The sequence below is a fragment of the Nyctereutes procyonoides genome, unplaced genomic scaffold (genome assembly GCF_905146905.1).
Source record: "Nyctereutes procyonoides isolate TBG_1078 unplaced genomic scaffold, NYPRO_anot_genome, whole genome shotgun sequence".
Taxonomy (NCBI): domain Eukaryota; kingdom Metazoa; phylum Chordata; class Mammalia; order Carnivora; family Canidae; genus Nyctereutes; species Nyctereutes procyonoides.
In genome coordinates, this window is record NW_026575135.1 from 67,243,121 (window position 1) to 67,260,742 (window position 17,622).

Here is a 17,622-nt window from a genome sequence, read left to right on the forward strand (position 1 = left end):
TATATGGGCAGCCTCCAGCAAAAGCTTGAGTCAACAGCAGGATTTTCCTGGACCATCTGTGGTTTCCTGCTCTAAGCAGTGCTTCCTCAGTACGTGGGAGGAAGAACTTGTCAGAGGATCCAAGAAACATAAGCAGTCAGGCTCTCCATTGGGACCATGTTGTCTAGTCTAGCCCCACATCCGATGTCTGACTGCCCTGGACAATATTCCTTCCACTCCAGCACTCAACTGGCCTCCGGCCCCTTGGGCAAGCCAGTCCATGTTTGTGTTCCTGGGACTACTAGAATGTTCCTCCTTACATTGAGCAGAAAATACCTTCTAATGATTTCTACCCACTGATCTTAGCTCTTCCCTCCTGTCTTCCAGTTTCCTCTTCAGATGTCTGAAAAAACCCATCCTTGCTCCTTACATCTCCACTTCTTTTTTAACACCCATCTCTCAGAAATTGTTCTGATGTTGTTTCTAGGGCTAACATTTACACATTATTCAATGAATATTGGTTAGAAGTTCACTGTGTAGTAAGCTTTGTTCCAGAACATGGAGATACATGATTAACAAGACGGGCTTGTCCATACCAAGCTTACATTTTGATGCGGTGGAAGAAAGACAGCAAGTAAGAATATAAATGTGGAAATATCAAGTAGGGAAACATTCACTACAGAAATTTAGAGTAATGTGATTTAAAAAAAGGCATTGGGTTGCTTTCAAGATCAGGGAAGGTCTGTTCAAAGAAATGACTTAAAAAAAAGATTTATTTATTTTAGAGAGAGAGAGTGAGCATGCAAGTGGGAGGAGGGGTGGAGGGAGAGAGAGAGAGAGAGAGAGAGAGAGAGAGAATCTCAATCAGACTCCTGCTCAACAGTGAGCCTGACACCAGACTTGATCTCACAACCCTGAGGTCATAACCAGAGTTAAAACCAAGAGTCCAGGGCTTAACCAACTGAGCCACCCAGGTGCCCCAGGAAGTGACATTTTCTTGGAGTTCTGAATGACAAACATGACCAGCAAATGAAAAATGGGAGGTAATTCCAAGTGGTGGAGGAGGGGGCAGCCACAGGTTCAGAAGGCAGGACTGGAAAGCCAGGCAGGGCGGGTGGAGCCGAGTATGAAATGACAGAATGGAGCGAGATGGGGTCAGGGAGGTAGGTGGTGCTTCTTGCACCCAGGATTGGTGATTTCAGTTCTGTCATAAATGCAGTAAGGAGCTGCTAGAGTTTATGCAGGGGAGGGAGTGACCTGAGTTGTAGGTTAGCATATAGAAGGCGGACAGATGTGGTGTGTTTTGGTTGTAAAATCACTATCTTAGCTTGTAGTATTTTGTGTTTTCACAGCTCTGTGCTTTGTTACAGCGATTCCTATACGACCTCCCACAGCAGTGTGGGGGCTCTGTAAGGGCGGAACCCACTAAGGAGCCCCTGACCTTGGTCTCCTGCTGTGTCCCAGCTCAAATGTGCTTTGCCTGCACATTTGAGACTCCACCATTGGTTGAGTGGATGGATGGATGGATGGATGGATGGATGGATGGGTGGATGGGTGTAAGGGAACCACTGACAAAGGTAATTGCTTATTCAACCAAATACTGAAGATAAAGTCCTCCCCCCATGCCAACACCCTGGTATGACACTTCCTCCTGTCTCGTGTTCCCACTGATAACTCCCACAACTTTGAAGGAGTAATCCATGATATACAAAAGCAATGCTCCTTTGGAATGAAATCATGTGCAGAAAATGGCAATATCACTAATCGTGATTCTCAATCTCCAAATCTACCTTTGGTGAGGGAGGAGGAGCATGCGCACGTCTTACATTTTCAGATGGTGACACAGTGCCCCGGCCTAGGTAATCGTGCCCAGGCGCCATATGGCACCTTGCTCCCTCCTCATTGAAGATTCTGGAGGAGACTGAGCCTTTCTTTCATGTCTTAGTGCTGCTGGAAAGGGCTGATTAAATAGATATGCGAGGAACACATCTGCCTCCTCTTGCATAACACTTCAGAGTGACTTTTCTTTTTTTTGCTCTCCCGAGAGCCAAAGACTGTGTTAACTGAACAAGAAGAATATCGCTATTTGAGTAGAAAATTGTGCTGCCTTACTTAGTCTTTTACTTATTCAAAGTGAACCTGGGGAATCTCCCTTTCAAAACAAGTTCATGCATCATTCCCTCTCCGTGTGGTCCATAGCTGTGTTTTTCCCATCTTACTGCTCAGACCTTAGGATCCTTACCAGTGAGCAAGCCTGTAGGACCCCGCTGGACCTCTGCGCTGTCCAGTAAGAGGGTGGAGAGCTTTCAGAGGCATTCCTGCACTTCCCAGGCCTCCCTTTCTTCCCCTGCACTTGTGTGTAGGGATCCTGGGGTGACCAGCCTGGGCACCTCTGCCAGACTGGGCCCTGGTCTCATGCTCCCTTCCTCTCTGATACATCGCCTCTCCTCACGGGCCCTCAGCACTTCGGCCTTTGGCTTCTGCTTGTCACATCCAGGAGTCCTGGGTAATGTCACTTTTCTCTCGATTCTGGTCTCTCTCACACAGATAGTGATTACACTGATTGTCTGCCATGCTATTAATTATGGGAATTGTGATTTATTTATTTATTCATTCTTAGCTTTGGGGGTTAATTGGTGACAGCCAGGTACTGTTTTCCCTCCAGATAATGTGGATTGCCGCGATTAACCTTGTGTCCAGGTTATCTACTGTTAACCATTTGCCTGCGTGTCCTCTCACAGCTAGAAGTGATTGCCATTGAGCCAGATGCCCTGTGTCCATTTTGGAGGAGGAAAGGAGGCAGGCGGTTTGTGGAGGGGACGATTTGTGGGGAGGCTCTCAGAGAAGGGAAGAGACTAGGTCTTCCTCCTTTACCACCCCACCACCTGTTGCACAAGAAAAATGCTGTCCTCCCAACATATTCTTGAAATTAAATTCTTCATTTTATTAATTGATCCTTCAATGGACTGGTATTATCTATGAAAAGAAAGTTGCAGGCATTTAAAAATTAAAGGCAAGTACAGAAAGCAAATACTGCCAGCCAACAATTCCCTCTGATTATGGGGGACTGGCAAAAACCATGACCAGGATCATTCTGGGAGAAAAAGATTGAAGACACTCTGAACGCTCCTTTGGAGAAACCACCACTAACTGCATAAAAATGGCTGTGAAGTCTACCCGTTTAACACAGGGAGAGAGAGGAAGGAGTAGTCGGCTATAGGATGGGAGAAAGATTGTCGCTCACCCGGGTGGTGGGGGGCTGCTGCTTAGATAAGGCCGTCCCTTCTGCTGATGGTGGCTCACTCCCCAGTCTTTGAGACCATCGCTACCAAGATCACCTCCGCTTTGTGAGCTGCAGTCATTCTGTGGAAGCCTGTTCTCGTCAGTCCCTTGTATGGACCAAAGCCTGTCACTGAGTGGAGGACAGAGGAAATTAAGACAAGATGACTCAGTCAGCAACTCCTAATCTCTGAATTACTCTTTCAAGTATAATATGATACACTAAAAAGGAAATCAGATTACACTTTTTTCGTGGTGTGAGTCTCAATTTTTCAGATTTTAGAGAAGTGACATGGGACATATACCCCAGTGGGAACAACGACCAGTAACCAAACCATTAATATTTTTTGGAGTGGATCATTATTTACAACGGCCAAGATATGGAAGCAGCCCAAGTATCCATCCACAGATGAATGGATAAAGAAGAGATGGTGCCTGTGTGTGTGTGTGTGTGTGTGTGTGTGTGTGTGTATACAGAATATTACTCAGCATAAAAAAGAATGGAATCTTGTCATTTGCAACAACATGGATGGACCTAGAGGGTGTAATGCTAAGAGAAGTAAGTCAGACAGAGAAAAACAAATCCCATATGCTTTCATTCATATGTGGAATTTAAGAAACAAAACAAATTAAAAAAACGCTCTTAAATACAGAGACCTAGTAGTTGCCAGGGGGGAGGCGGACAGAGGATGGGCGAGATAGAGGGGATTAAGAGGTACGCACCTCTAGTTACAAGATAAATAAGTCACAGAGCTGAAGTGAGGAGCATAGGGAATGTAGTCAATACGATTGCAGTAACATCGTTTGGTGACAGATGGTGACTACCCTCACTGTGGTGAGCACTGAGTAATGTCTAGAGCTGCAGGATAAGGTCGTACACCTGAAACTAATATGATGCTGTATGGTAACTACATTTCAATTTAAAAATATTTTTTGCGGTGACATGTATAAATACTCATCCCAAGAGCAATAAATAAAGACTATAGATGGTCTCATGCCAGTTCAGGTCAAATTTTGTCACCACATAAATAGGAAAAAATTTAGCTGTCAGGATTTGTTCCCTTGGTTTTGTTCTGTAATTGCAAATGAGGGACTGGGTACCTCTGTTTCCAAAACCAACTTGTTTCATCCAGATCTAGAGAAAAAAGAAATCAAATCTTGTTTTTCTTGAAACTTATGAAAAAATGAGGCTTTTTCCAAAACAACTATGGCTATGAAAATAGTTCGTTCAGATGCCTACCAGCTTCATTTCAATGAACAGGACTTTAAATCTCGAAGTTTCTGTGCAGTGAATTTGAAGTTACCTATGTAAGGAATTGTCATTAAGTGGCAGAGACATTTAAACAAACCCATAATTTCCTGGAACTTGCTCTTTCTGGCCCTAAGAAAGCATATTTTTTCAGGATGCTTGGAGATCGTTATTAATTTTCAGAGTAGGATTTCACATTATAAATAAACGAACATTACAGGGATCATTATCACCAGATTTGACTTGATTCTAAAAGAATCAACTAGTCAATGGTGCTCTCTCTACCCCAATTCAAACTGATACCTGCTTTAAATAAATCAAGCCAGCCTAATGAAGAACATGAACAAAGCCAATGAAGATATCATTCATTCAATTTCAGGAAAATGCAGCAGTATCTGCCAAACACAATAATAAATTTAAATCACTTAAATGTATGGGTTTGCCGTTTTCATCCGGTTCACCAGGACTAAAAAGGACTAGTTTTTCCTTTTAACAAATGAAGTGAATTTCCCAAAGAATATAAGAAAATTATGGAAATTCAAGAGATAATGCTTCCATCTCCTTTCTGTCCTGGATGCTTCTAGACAGAGACACGCAGATAACCCACTGTGTATGTAGATATTTCACTGATGATAAGAACCAGTCGGCAATATCATGCTTTGTTATGGAGCCGATCCTGAAATGATATTATGTTGTTCTATATGTAATTAGAAGCTTGTAGTCAAATATAAACTCTATTTTTGGCTCTCACATTACTGGAAGAGCATCAGGGCTCACTGAAAGAGACCAGGGATACAATGCAGCAAACACCACAGAACTTGATTCAAAAGCTTTAGTTCAAGGAAATGTTTTCACTGCCTGATTTTGAGACTATTTTACCCAAAAAAGGCATTAAAAATTTGTTCGGCTCGGTCACAGTGTCAATCATGTGTGAATGGTGATGTTGTGACTTTGGGCTGTTTATTCAGGGCTCTGAGGAGGAGAGACTTGCGGGTTTGTTTTCATATCTCTCGGAGCCACGTTTGAAGTCAACTCTCACTCCAACCCCAACTTCTACTCCAACCCCAACCAGGGGAAGAACACCTCCCTGTGCCCCAGCTAAGCTTGAGGCAATCCCAGGCCCAGGGAGGAGCAGCAAGGTGAGAGTTGTGGCTGGGAGAGTCTGTTTATCATTAGCTACTCTGAGAGCAAGCAGCTTGAGGAGAAATTTTTGGGGAGAGTCATCCTGTCAAAGGCTAGAGATTGCTCCAGTTTAGTTGTAAAGCAGCTCAGGATTTTGACAAAGTTTCGTGGAAAACCCTAGACACGGATGTCTCTGGTTGGCTCTTTATAAAGTCACTCTGGAAGCATCTTTCTAAGGATGCTAGGGATGAAAGGAAAGTGGCTCCAATTTAGGCCTGTTATTTTTGCCCTATTTCATTTTTAATGAAATTAGCAATGTACAGAAAACTAGGGAGAGTAATAAAGAAAAAACTCACATAATCAGCACCTCGAATGAACTAATACCAATATTCTGAGGTTCTGCAGCAGAGCTTCCTGTTCTCCCTGCCCCCCCCCCCCCCCCCGCCTGCTTTCTTATTCCTGGGTCATATTCTTAGAAGGAAAAAGTAATCTGATACATCTTTATTCTCAGCTGTAATTCTTTTCACCCGAACTCTGGGTGCAGTGCAAAAATCCATCCACTACTTTAGACAAATATTTGAAATTCCTTAAGCAAAGAGTGAAATGGTCCAGTTTCAGTGTCTGAAAATCCAATCAGCATGGAGTTGCTCATTTTAACACACTGTTCTCTAGACCCGGTCCTGCTGGAAATCTGTTAGTTCCCGCTTGTGCCTCCTTTACCTGCCAGTCCGCAGTGACCCGGCCAAGTCTTTGTCCATCCAGAGGCCTAGGGTGATCATCCTAGCTGCACATCCCTGCAGCACCCTCACCCTCTAGACACTGTTCTTCCCGATAGGACTTTTATTTCTTTCTGAAACCGGATTGGTGCTTGCTTTTATATTCTATTTTGGGACAATGGGCAGGAGCTGTGGGGTCCATCTACTAAAGAGTACGGTCCTGGGGGATGAGGAGACCTTTCTTTCCAGCTCTGTCTGCATCAGCATCTAGCACAGAACCTGGCTTCCAACAGAAAGCAGGGAATCGGGCAGTGGAAGTAATGAACATCAGGCAGCAAGCCCAGGAGAAATGAATGAGTCTTGGCTGCTTTTCTGCAAGCAGTGTAATGTAGGGACAGAGCTCAGTGAAGGAGTCAGGAGTCCTCAACTGCTGTTCAGCTTTGCCACTTTTGAGCCGCCCCACACTTGGCAAGTGACTTCACTTCTCAGGCCTCAGTTTCCTTAACAGTAAAACAAAGGGGGCATATGTTTCTGCCTCTGGAGCAGATGTTTGAGCTCAGCAATATTATAAAAGCTGAAAAGATGGGAGGTGCCCAGAAGCCGGTGTGTGACATGGCTACACACGGCTGGGACTGCTGCAGCTTTTTGAGGTCAAGACAGCTTGCCATATATTTTCACCTGCAGGGTGCTACTGAGTCAGGAGACTATATCTGAAACATCCAAGCAAAGTGCACCAGTGGCTCAGGGGTGCATGTGTGTGTCAGGGTGGAAGGTAAAGACAAAGAAAGCAGTCATAACACAGAACCTCCTGAAAGATAAGACTTGCCTTCTCCCCTTAAAAGATTAAATAGGTTTCCACCCTGACCTTATTTTTCCAACAAAAAAATTTTTTTCCACGTAGGACTTCTGAATTCACAGCTGTTTTCCTGCTCCTTTGTGACAGTGGTTTCAGACCTAAAATGGGGCATAATGCACAGTCGATGTTTATGATTATACTCCACTGAATGCCAACAGCATTCTCCAAAACGTGTTGAGGCTAGGCCTGTGGCATTTCCCTTGAAATGGGTGCTTCTGTGTCTGTCTCCGCTGAGGGCTGAGTAGAGGAGAAGGAGACCAGAGTATTAAGAGCCCAGGGCAATTTTTCTCATTTGCATGAACCTTCTATCTTAATGAAAGTATCACTCTGCTGGTGACTGGAATGGTCCCTGTATGTAGACTGGGTTAGAGCAGAGGTTTCAAGCAGGATCACTGGGCCCAAGGTGTTCATTTCACCTGGGAAGTATTCTCTGATGGCCCAGTTATGCATCTTGTGGACAGCAGCAGCCTCCGTGGTATGGCCCTTGAAACAGGGCTGTCAGGCCAGTGAAGGCCACCTGCTATTTAAACACTCCTTAATTCTCGAAATGGCCCTCTGGTGCAAGAATAATCAGCAGTTCAGTCTCTCGTAAGATGAGTCTCCAGCATTCAGCAAGCTGGATTTTCTGCACCAAAAGCCTGCCCTCCCGCCTCTCTCTGGGAGAGGTGCCTTTCTTGGACATGAGGGGTGTCCAGATCTGTTCATCTTCTCAGTTCCTGAAGCAGACAGACTTGTTTTTAGCCTTCATAACAGAAACTGTTTTCTATGATGGATTGACTTCAAAACCTCACTGCTGAGGAGATGGCAGGCAAGTGGTTCCACTTAACACAGTGTTGTCACGAGCCAATCAATTTTTCCAAAAACTGTGGCTGAGAAGTATTTGCATCTTTCTATCACGTTAAGCCTGCAATCACCGGGCCATAAAGTGGAATGAGCCTTTGCATGCCTACATGTTTGCAAGCAACTATGTACTCCTTTTTATAGATTTTTATTACTGAAGCCATTAGGGACTTCCAGCCACGTGAGCATAGATGCATCAACCTATATTCAGCTATTAAGATAATAGTGCAGTTTCTATGGATGTCAGCAGCTCTCTCTTGTCCAACCTTCCTTCTGTTCCCCTTTCTTTGATGTCCCGGAAGGACATATACTTTGGCGTCACACAGACCTGGGTTTACGCCTGCACTTCTCCTTCTTACTGATAGGGTTGTAAATATTGACCGTGTGCCACGCGGACATGTTCCTTAATCCCCCGGAGCCTCAGTTTCCTTGTGTGCATAAGGCCTTAAGACCAGAAGGCCTGTCTCGTGGGGTTGCCACGATGTTTAATTAAAATACTATGTGTAGGTACCTTGCCCACAGAGGTGTTCAGCAAAGCTCCACACCCATGCCATCCCTTTCCTGTGTTCCACAGTTATTTTCCTTTGCACTCGAGTGGCTGCTAGGATTACATTTTACAAATCACATCATGTGAGTTAGGCCATTCTGAGACTGGCTCATGCCTTTCCCAGACGCCCACCCCCAATTGGAAGCTTAGTGACCCAGAAGGAGAAAGGGGTAGTGAGAGTGGAGGGAAAGAGAGGGACCAAGACAAGGGAGCTTCCTTTCCCACTAAGGAAGTAGAATGCCAGCTGCAAATCTGGGGCCCAGCTGAGAATTTCTTAAGAAATTCCAAGAAAAGCTATAAAAGGCAACTTTTTAGTATCACAACAGAAGAATAAACACTTATTGAGGGGCACAACTTTTATGAGCGTTTTCTCATAACCAAACTCAAGGCATTATTTTGCCCACTCTAAGGCTGAGGAACCCAGGGTTCAGAGACCTTCAGCATCTTGTCAGAGGTCCCAGCTGGTAAGTGGGACTCAGGACTTCATGTTCTCACCATCTGCTCTTTCTGCTCCCTACATCATGACCAATAGTTTGGTTTCATGTAGGAGCTTTTACACCAGTTCCAATTCAGGTTTTTAAAGACAGTCGTGTTATAAAGACTAAGATGATGAGGTCAGAAAGCTGGCACATAGTAGCCAAGAAATGGAAGCAACCCAAGTGTCCACTGACAGGAGAAAGGATGAGGAGGAAGTGGCGCGCACAGTGGAATATTACTCAGCCATAAAAATGATGAAATCTTGCCATTTGCAACATGGATGGATCTAGAGGGTATTCTGCTAAGTGACGGAAGTCAGACTGAGGAAGATAAATACATTTCACTTATGTGGAATGACAGACACAAAATAAATGAACAAATAAAACAACAGAAACAGACTCCTAGGCATAGGAAACAAACTGTGGGTTACCAAGGGGGAGATGCATGAGGGGATGGGTGAGAAAGACAAAGGGGATTAAAAGATTCAAAATTCCAATTATAAAATAAGTCAGTCATGGGATGTACAGCATAGGGAACATAGTAGTGCTGCAATAACTTCGTATGGTGACAGACAGACAGGTAACTACTCTGATTGTAGGTATCATGTTGTAATGTATAAAAAACATTAAATCACAGGACGCCTGGGTGGCTTAGTGGTTAAGCACCTGCTTTCGCTCAGGGCATGATCCCGGGGTCCTGGGATCGAGTCTCACATTGGGCTCCCTACATGGAGCCTGCTTCTCCCTCTACCTATGTCTCCACCTCTCTTCTGTGTCTCTCATGAATAAAATAAAATCTTTTAAAAAATCATCAAATCGCTGTGATGTAGACCTGAAGCTAATAGGATATTATATGTCAGTTACATGTCTTTTTTTTTTTTTTTTTTTTAGTTTTGTAAAAGCTAGAGCAGTAGAAATGAAGTGTCACTCTTAGTGTAAAATCCAACTATTCAAGGGCTCCTGGGTTGGTTCAGTCAGTCAAGCATCTGCCTGTGGCTTAGGTCATGATCCCAGAGTCCTGGGATCGAACCCCATGTCAGGCTCCCTGCCTGCTTCTCCCTCTCCTTCTATCTTCTGCTCCCCCTGCTTGTGCACATTTTCTGTCAAATAAATAAGTAAAATCTTAAAAAACAAAATAGCCATCCGAATGTAATTAAATGGTAACAACTATGGTCCCTGGCCAGGTTAGAACTACTTATGAGACTTGAACCTTTTCCTGATGTTGAAACTAGGTGGTGTCACATGCTGAGATTTCTCTGCTCTAGCTCAAGGAACTTGTCACAAAAGGAGTGTCCTGGTTCAAAGTCACAACAGGTCCTGCCCTCCCTAATCACCACCATACACCCACTCCCTTCGTCACTGGGGCAGAATCACCTAGAATCATATCATTTCAGAACCTGGAGGAGTTCCAGAGGCCATTACGTTTTATATCCTTTCATATTACAGGTGAGGAAAGAGAGCCAGCAAGGCTACGTGACTCACCTAGGTCTCCCAGTTAGTGTGCCCTTCCTTCTATTAATGACAGCGTGAATTATTGATTACCTTTAAAACTTCCTATGATGTCAGTACAAAGTGTGCTTTTTAAAAGAATTACTGAAACACGGTAGTAAATGATGTACATCATCAGAAAAAAAACCCTGCCACTACCATTATCCTCTTTATTCCTAGGACATACTTGAAGTTATTATTGAGAGTATTTTGCAATTGCAATATTCCAGATAAATTCTTTTTCCCGTTGTTAACACTTATTATTAAAACGTTCACTGGATGCCAACATACTGGAAGATTGTACCACAAGTTGTATCCATACAGCCAAATCCAGGTGCAAGGGCAAGTGTACTGGGCTGCTGATTGCATGTGTCCACAGGGTGTGAAACAACCCATTTGGGTCTTTAAAACAAGCAACATCCGTTCACTTGTGTGTACAGACATTGGGTCCCACCAGGTTCATTTGCTAAGACTGACTGGTAACTGCTAAGGTCCGAACAAGCAAACTAAGTCATGTAGCAGCGCTGATGTGCTCTTCCTCAGTGGCATGGAGGCTGCTCTCGGAGCCTTCAGGAGTCAGACAGGTGAGCTTAGTGGGTGAAGAGGATTCCTAAGACAATGGAAAGTAGTGGGAATGTTTCCAACTGGAGAGGACTAGCTGCTCTCCTTTGGGCAGCCACCGCTCGGCTCCAGAGTGTTGACCATGTGAAATGTTGGCTAGCAAAGGCACATCTCTGATTTTCTTTTTTTAAGAAGCCAGAAACCCAGAGTTCTATGTTAAATCTCGTTCTCCACCCCACCCCCCGAAATGTTAGCAACTAATTTAGGTTTTTTTCTGCTCTGTAAGCCAAGCTCTGGCCAAGTCCTACCAGTTTATGAGCCCGAGTACAATTTTCCAGGACAGGCTTTGGGGGAGTAGCCGGGCAGAGGATTGGAACTAGTACTGCGGTTAAGCGTGAGTGGTACCCTGGCTGTACATGCTTGTCATGGTTCACCAGTCCTCGTGGCACTTATGAAAGTAACCTGAAATCAGAAGAATGACACGGCAATTTGTGACCTCATTTTCTGACTTCATAATCATTCCCAGTTCTAGTGACATCCCCTTTGCTTCATGCTTTGCTGACACAATGACCTGCTATATAACAAGGGTATGGGGGAGGGAGGTGGATGGAAGCTCCAATTACTGAAAATATTTGATCATTTTAAGGAACAAATATCAACATGAATGTAGTCATGGGGTTTTCAGACAGACTTCCTTCCAGCCCCCTTTGTATGGCCCTCAATCCGGAATACTGAAGGCTGGTTTCCTGGCCAGTCAGCATTCTGCACAGACCCTTCAGCTCATGGCAGCCAATAGCCACAACACTATCTGTGTGCCACGGCTCTGTTAACTCAGCCTGGTCTTAAAAACTGTAGGGGAAAAATTACAGTAGAAGAGAATTTTTAGCTGGGCTGAGAGTATGCAGTAAGTCAACACAATTCTTGCCCATGTGACTCAGAGTAAAGTCACGTAATTAATTTTAGATGAATCCAAATAGATCTAATAAATTCACCTAGCAGATGCCTATTAAAATTAAGAATGCTCTTAAGGTTTTCCACAAATACTGCAGGTTACAGAGAAGCAGGGTTATAACTTTAGAGTAATGGTGTATTTTACAAAAGCCATGTCTCTTCAGGCTCAGAATAGCAGAAATTTGAGACCATGAGACTGGAAATTCAGGCATAATGGGCTTCTTTTTGAAGTAAATGTTTTTGTGTAGAATCCTCACTGACAGTCTTCCCATTATCTAATTGTCTGGATATCTGCTGAAGTCGAAGTCCTGTTTAGCCTATATACAAGCTCGGTCACAGAGAGGGAAATGGGCAAATGGCTACAGATGCCTAGAAATACGCTGTATGTGGGTAGCGCTGGTGAAAGTCTCCAGGATTACCTGAACAACCTCTTTAACTGAAGCAGCCCAGCTAACTTAAGAGTTTTAAATTTAGGGGCAAGTTCCTGTTTGTTTTTTTGTTCTCCTGGGCTCGAGGCATGTCTGTATGTCTGCACCGCTGTGGACTTAGCGGGGAGACCCAGCCTGCATTCCACAGAATGGGAAATGACAATGTGATTGAATTGGGATCTCTCCACAAAGTAATCATTTCAACAAGAAAATATATTGTCTACATATTTACAAGGGTTAGAGCCCAAAGTTGTGTAGGAGGGAAACAATACATCAAAACCTCAGCCGAAGACAACTGTAAAGTATTCGTGTGGACGGCCCAAGGTACCTCCAGAATGCTTCCTCCCATATGATGTACATGTTAACAACCTGATGATATGATGATAGAAAGACACATAAAACAGCTATTTTTCCTGGCACAGGGCCCTGCTGTAAACCTGGAGATCTTTAAATACCCCACCTCAGCTATGATCCTGGCTGGGTATAAGGATTAAAGGAAGCCACTGGAGTGTAGAAGAGGTTTCTCCTGCAGGCACCTGCCCTGCCTGCCAGTTTCTGGGGATGGCACATGGTTAAGAGAGGAAATGCGAAATTTTAAGATAGGAAACACGATAATTAGGAGATACAGTGAAATAGCTGGGCTCTGTCTCGTTGGTTTGTAGGACATTTGTACAAAGATGAATGTCAATTGTGGAAGACCAGAGATTCATTTGTCACGTCGAGGAGACAAATTAATCTTTAAAAGTATACATTCTATTTCCCAAAGTTTCTAAAGGAATGAGAATCAGCATTCTGAGTCTCCATTACTCTTCCATTACATGCTGCAAACTCTCTGAGGTAATCTCCTTCTGTATTATGCTGTAATACTGCTCTTGAGCCCTTGGTAAATGTTGCCACTTCCCTTGCTCGGGTACTTTCTCATCTAAAATCTAACAGCTGACTGGGATCTGGTTTATGTCTGTCTTACTCCGGTGACTGATTTTTCCTCTTTAGTGTTATGCTGAACAGATGCCATGAGAAGCACACAAGGGGACCTCAGAGCTTCTTCCCTTTGGGTTCAGAGTCTCCAGAATAGGAAGAACTGGCCAATGAATGAATGGATAGTCAATCGCTTTTAACCTGTCTATAAATATATGTTTACGTCTCTTGCTAATGGATTGCCCTTGTGAGCAAGTCATCATTTAAAGTTTAATTTCCGCATCTGAGATGGAGATATGGAATTGCTCAGCCTTTTCTCTCAAACTCTCTCCCTCTTTTTCAAGATAAAGCAAATTAATTAATGTGTACTTTTCAACTGAAGAAATGATTAAGCCCCAGCTGTGTCTGTGAAATCATAAGTTGCGATGCAACACTTGGGACTTGTTAATGCTTTTTTTGGCATGAAAAAGAGAGACATAGGTATCTAATATTAAGTGGTGTTCTAAAAAGCGTAAGTTAGCAGTTTGTTTGCCAAATTAACTTTCAAAGACATCTAAGTTACTAAGTTTGACTTTTCTACACACAAATCTTAAATGATTGATGGACTCCTGTAAAATAGCTTTGTTCAAAAAAGATCATCTTTGGCAGGCTACTTCAAAGGCTTTATCACTCTGGAAAGATGAAAAGATATCCCCATTTTACATTATTTCCCTTATAGATCAACACTTCCTTGAAATATGCCCAAAAATTATGCAATACTTACTGTATTATGAGCCTTCTTTCACTGTATCCAGCGGCCCCACATGGGATTGCTTTTATTTCTAAGACTTAGGAGAATTTTCTACACATAAAGAGCATCTTTAAGAAAATACAGCTGGGCAGAATGGTATATCTGGCATTTTTATTTACTACTGCTTCATTGCAAGGCAGTATTTCAGACTAAAATGTACAGAGATACCATTTTTAAAATCAACAATACCATTTCAGGCGGCCTGAAATGGCTGAGTGGGTTAAGCATCTGCCTTAGACTCCGGTCATGATCCTGGGGTCCTGGGATGGAGCTGTCAGGCTCCCTGCTCCGTGGGGAGTCTGTTTGTCCTTCTCTACTGCCCCTCTCTCCCTGCTTGTTCTCCCTCTCTCTCTCTCTTAAATAAATAAGTAAAATCTTAAAAAATACTGTTTCAGGATGTGGTTTCAGAGTCTCCCAATGGTATTCTTTAGTCTAAAAGGATCCATTTCTTTCTTTTTTAAACATAGCTTGTGTGATTTTATTTATGTCTAAGGTCATTCTAGAATTACTGTAGAATGATGTAAACCAAGGGTGAACATTTCAACTAAGGGGTCAAGCAGATAACAGAAATTAGCCAACAGGGCCTGTTATGGGGGGGCGGGTATCCGTGCATGCACACATGTGCATGTGTGTTGGGGGTCCAGGGCGATGCCCGAAGGGAATAGTCATTTAGGTCCACCTGTCAGATATCCTGATTTTTATTAGAAACCTCCTAATTTTTCCAGTATGGGCAACAAATTTGTGAAAAGATCTGGAGTTGGCCAAATGAAACAGGTCTGGGGGATGGCATGCTGCCCTAAACTTGCTGAGAAGAAAAGTACTTACATTAAAAAGAAAAAAAAATGCTTTCTCAGTTGTCCACACTTTTTGAAATGCAGTTTTGTAATTGTGAAATAGCCACCTATAAAGGCTTTAAAATAGTTCAGGACAAAGGAACTAAGACGGCTCTGGGTCATGTGTTCAGATGTGCGGGGAAGGAGGGTGCAGGGGTTAATGGATACAGGTTTCTATGTAAAACACAATAATCCGAGAATTCACAATGGAAAAGATACAAGGCAGAGGCCCCCTTTCTCCTAAATTTATCTGCAAGGCTATTTCATTTTATGGAGGTGAATAAAGCTGACTTGCAAAAAAAAAAAAAAAAAAAAAAGTTCCTTCTTTGCTCTTTGGCAGGGTGAAGTAGAGAAATAAAGTCTCCCCGCTGAACTACTATGAGGTCAGAAGCCTTGCTGCTATATTTCACACTGCTACACTTTGCTGGGGCTGGTTTCCCAGAAGATTCTGAGCCAATCAGTATTTCGCATGGCAACTGTAAGTATCCACAATCTTACTGTCATTCTCTCCCTCTGTGGGCATTTCAGGCTGCATCAACCAGCCAAACACCAAAATCTTTCTGAAATTTAATAAAATAGGAGACTTGTTAGTAGATGACAAAGATGTCTCATCAAATTGGTGACATGGCTGTTCCATAACTTCGTTAAGTACTGTTGTGGCGACACGTGTATGAACCCGTGTGTGAGGATTTGAAACGTTCCTCAGTACCTCTGATGAAGCCTCAGGCCATCCTCCATCGTGCCTGAAAGCCAGCTGTGGGAGAGCATCATTACCATCTGGGTATTGCTCGGAGCACACATTTTTGTGTGTGGTTAATGCATGGGCATTTCTTCAAGATGAGAACAGGAAAGAAGACCACTGTTTTGGAGTACTTAGGGACAAAAATGAACTTTTCCTTCAGACTTACAAGTTCTATCATTGTTGGACTCTGAATTCACAGTGGACCTGTTTCAACTATTTATAACTTTCTTTTGGTCTCCACTTTATCATGAAGAGTAGAAAGCCACGTGATTAAGAGGACAGTTGACTATGTAAGAGAAGTCCTACCTGTAGGTGGGATCGGACAGCCAATGTACTACTTCATTTCTTTCCCTCCAAAAGCCAAACTATTTTATCACAGCAAGAGGTGAAGAAAAGGGATCCCTTTTACCCAAATATCCATTTTCCCAGTAGCTATCCCAAAACAAACACTGAACAAACCCTGGGGAAAATCTTTAGCATTTATAGGGGACACTAAGGAGATCTATCAATGCCTGGCTTTTGCTGGACAGTCTTTGAAAAGGGAAATAATTTTACACGAAGGTGAACTGGCTAAGACTTGGCATAGAAAACAATAAGCAAACAAAAGTCAGGGCGTGAGTCAGGACCACATTATGTAGTTTGAAATCATTGAAGTGGTGGACCACCTGACTCAAGCTACCAAATCTCGATACACATTTATCAATCCCCATTTGGGACACGGAATCTATCTCTGGTGCCCCTGTAAAGAAGATCCCCTTGCCCAAAAAAATATGCTGCTGAAAATGAAATGTCAATGGATCCTCAAATCCTTGACAGTAGAGACATGAATTGTTTTAGCATGCTCCTTGATGAATGGGTAAAGCACGAGATAGACCCATACCGAGCTTGACAGTGAGTAAAATATACCAAGGCTCTCTGATAGGCACTATGAGTAATGCTCAGATACCACAGGGGATTCTAGTGTAGGGGTCTGAGTATAAATCTGTGAATGGTTTTCCAGTCATTATTTACACCCCACCCCCACCCCCCAAAAAACATTTTTAAATGTGACTCATCCTTCTTTCCTTCTGAGTTTCCTTGGAGGATTGCCAGTGCTCTGGAGATTGTATGTTTAAAGGCAGAGAGATTTTTGAGATGTAGGTATTTATAAAGGTCATGTGTTATTATAAATTGCCCACTCTTAGCTAAAGAGAAGTGTAGGAATGCAGAAATATGTTCATGACTCTCCCAAGTCAGGGGATATTCCAGATCACCCGACTGGCTACACTCAGTGTGACCCCGTCCCATTAAAGCCCCGACTTGTGTGAGATTAGCCAATTGCTCAACTCAAGAGTGAACTTCCCACAGTTCCTAGAATGCCAACCAAGCTAGCGGAGCTGCCTTCAATAGTAGATTATTCCAAATGGACGCCTGTGGAGACTGTATTTTTCTTCTGGCTCCTGGACGAGGGTTCTCGCCTCCAGACCACATTGCCTTTGTGGTGATTGATGGGAAAGCTGCTTTGAAATAGTTTTGTCCGGAGACAAGATCTTTGGCAGGCTGCCTCTCAGGCTTAGCACTCTAAAGAAGATGAAAAGAAAACTGGAAGAAAAGAGCACCTTCATGTAAAGGGTTCACTTGCAAGTTTAACCCCCCAAAAGAGGGACAAGTCAGAAATTGTGACACTGAGAAACAGAAGTCCAGGCTTATTATCACTGGAAATGAGACTGTAACTTGATCGTCCTCAAAGAGCACCCGTCTATCACAGGCTTTCCTAAAATAACAGACTCGTTGGAAATGGAAAGTGGTGGCATGGGCCGACTTAAGTATGGTTTTGTTTTGTGGCTGTGCCCCCCCTCCCCGCCTCT

The 17,622-nt window shown here is 43.3% G+C and overlaps 1 protein-coding gene across 3 annotated transcripts in view; it reads left to right on the forward strand.

Annotated features, from left to right (window-relative positions):
* The window catches only part of SEMA6A (semaphorin 6A), a 127,339-nt gene that overhangs the window by 50,744 nt on the left and 58,973 nt on the right, over positions 1–17,622 (forward strand). For all 3 annotated transcript variants that reach the window (XM_055301822.1, XM_055301820.1, XM_055301821.1), the window contains exon 2: positions 15,374–15,511. In XM_055301822.1, coding sequence (XP_055157797.1) covers positions 15,412–15,511 — 100 coding nt within the window. In that variant the 5' untranslated portion in view covers positions 15,374–15,411. The remainder of the gene's footprint in view (positions 1–15,373; positions 15,512–17,622) is intronic.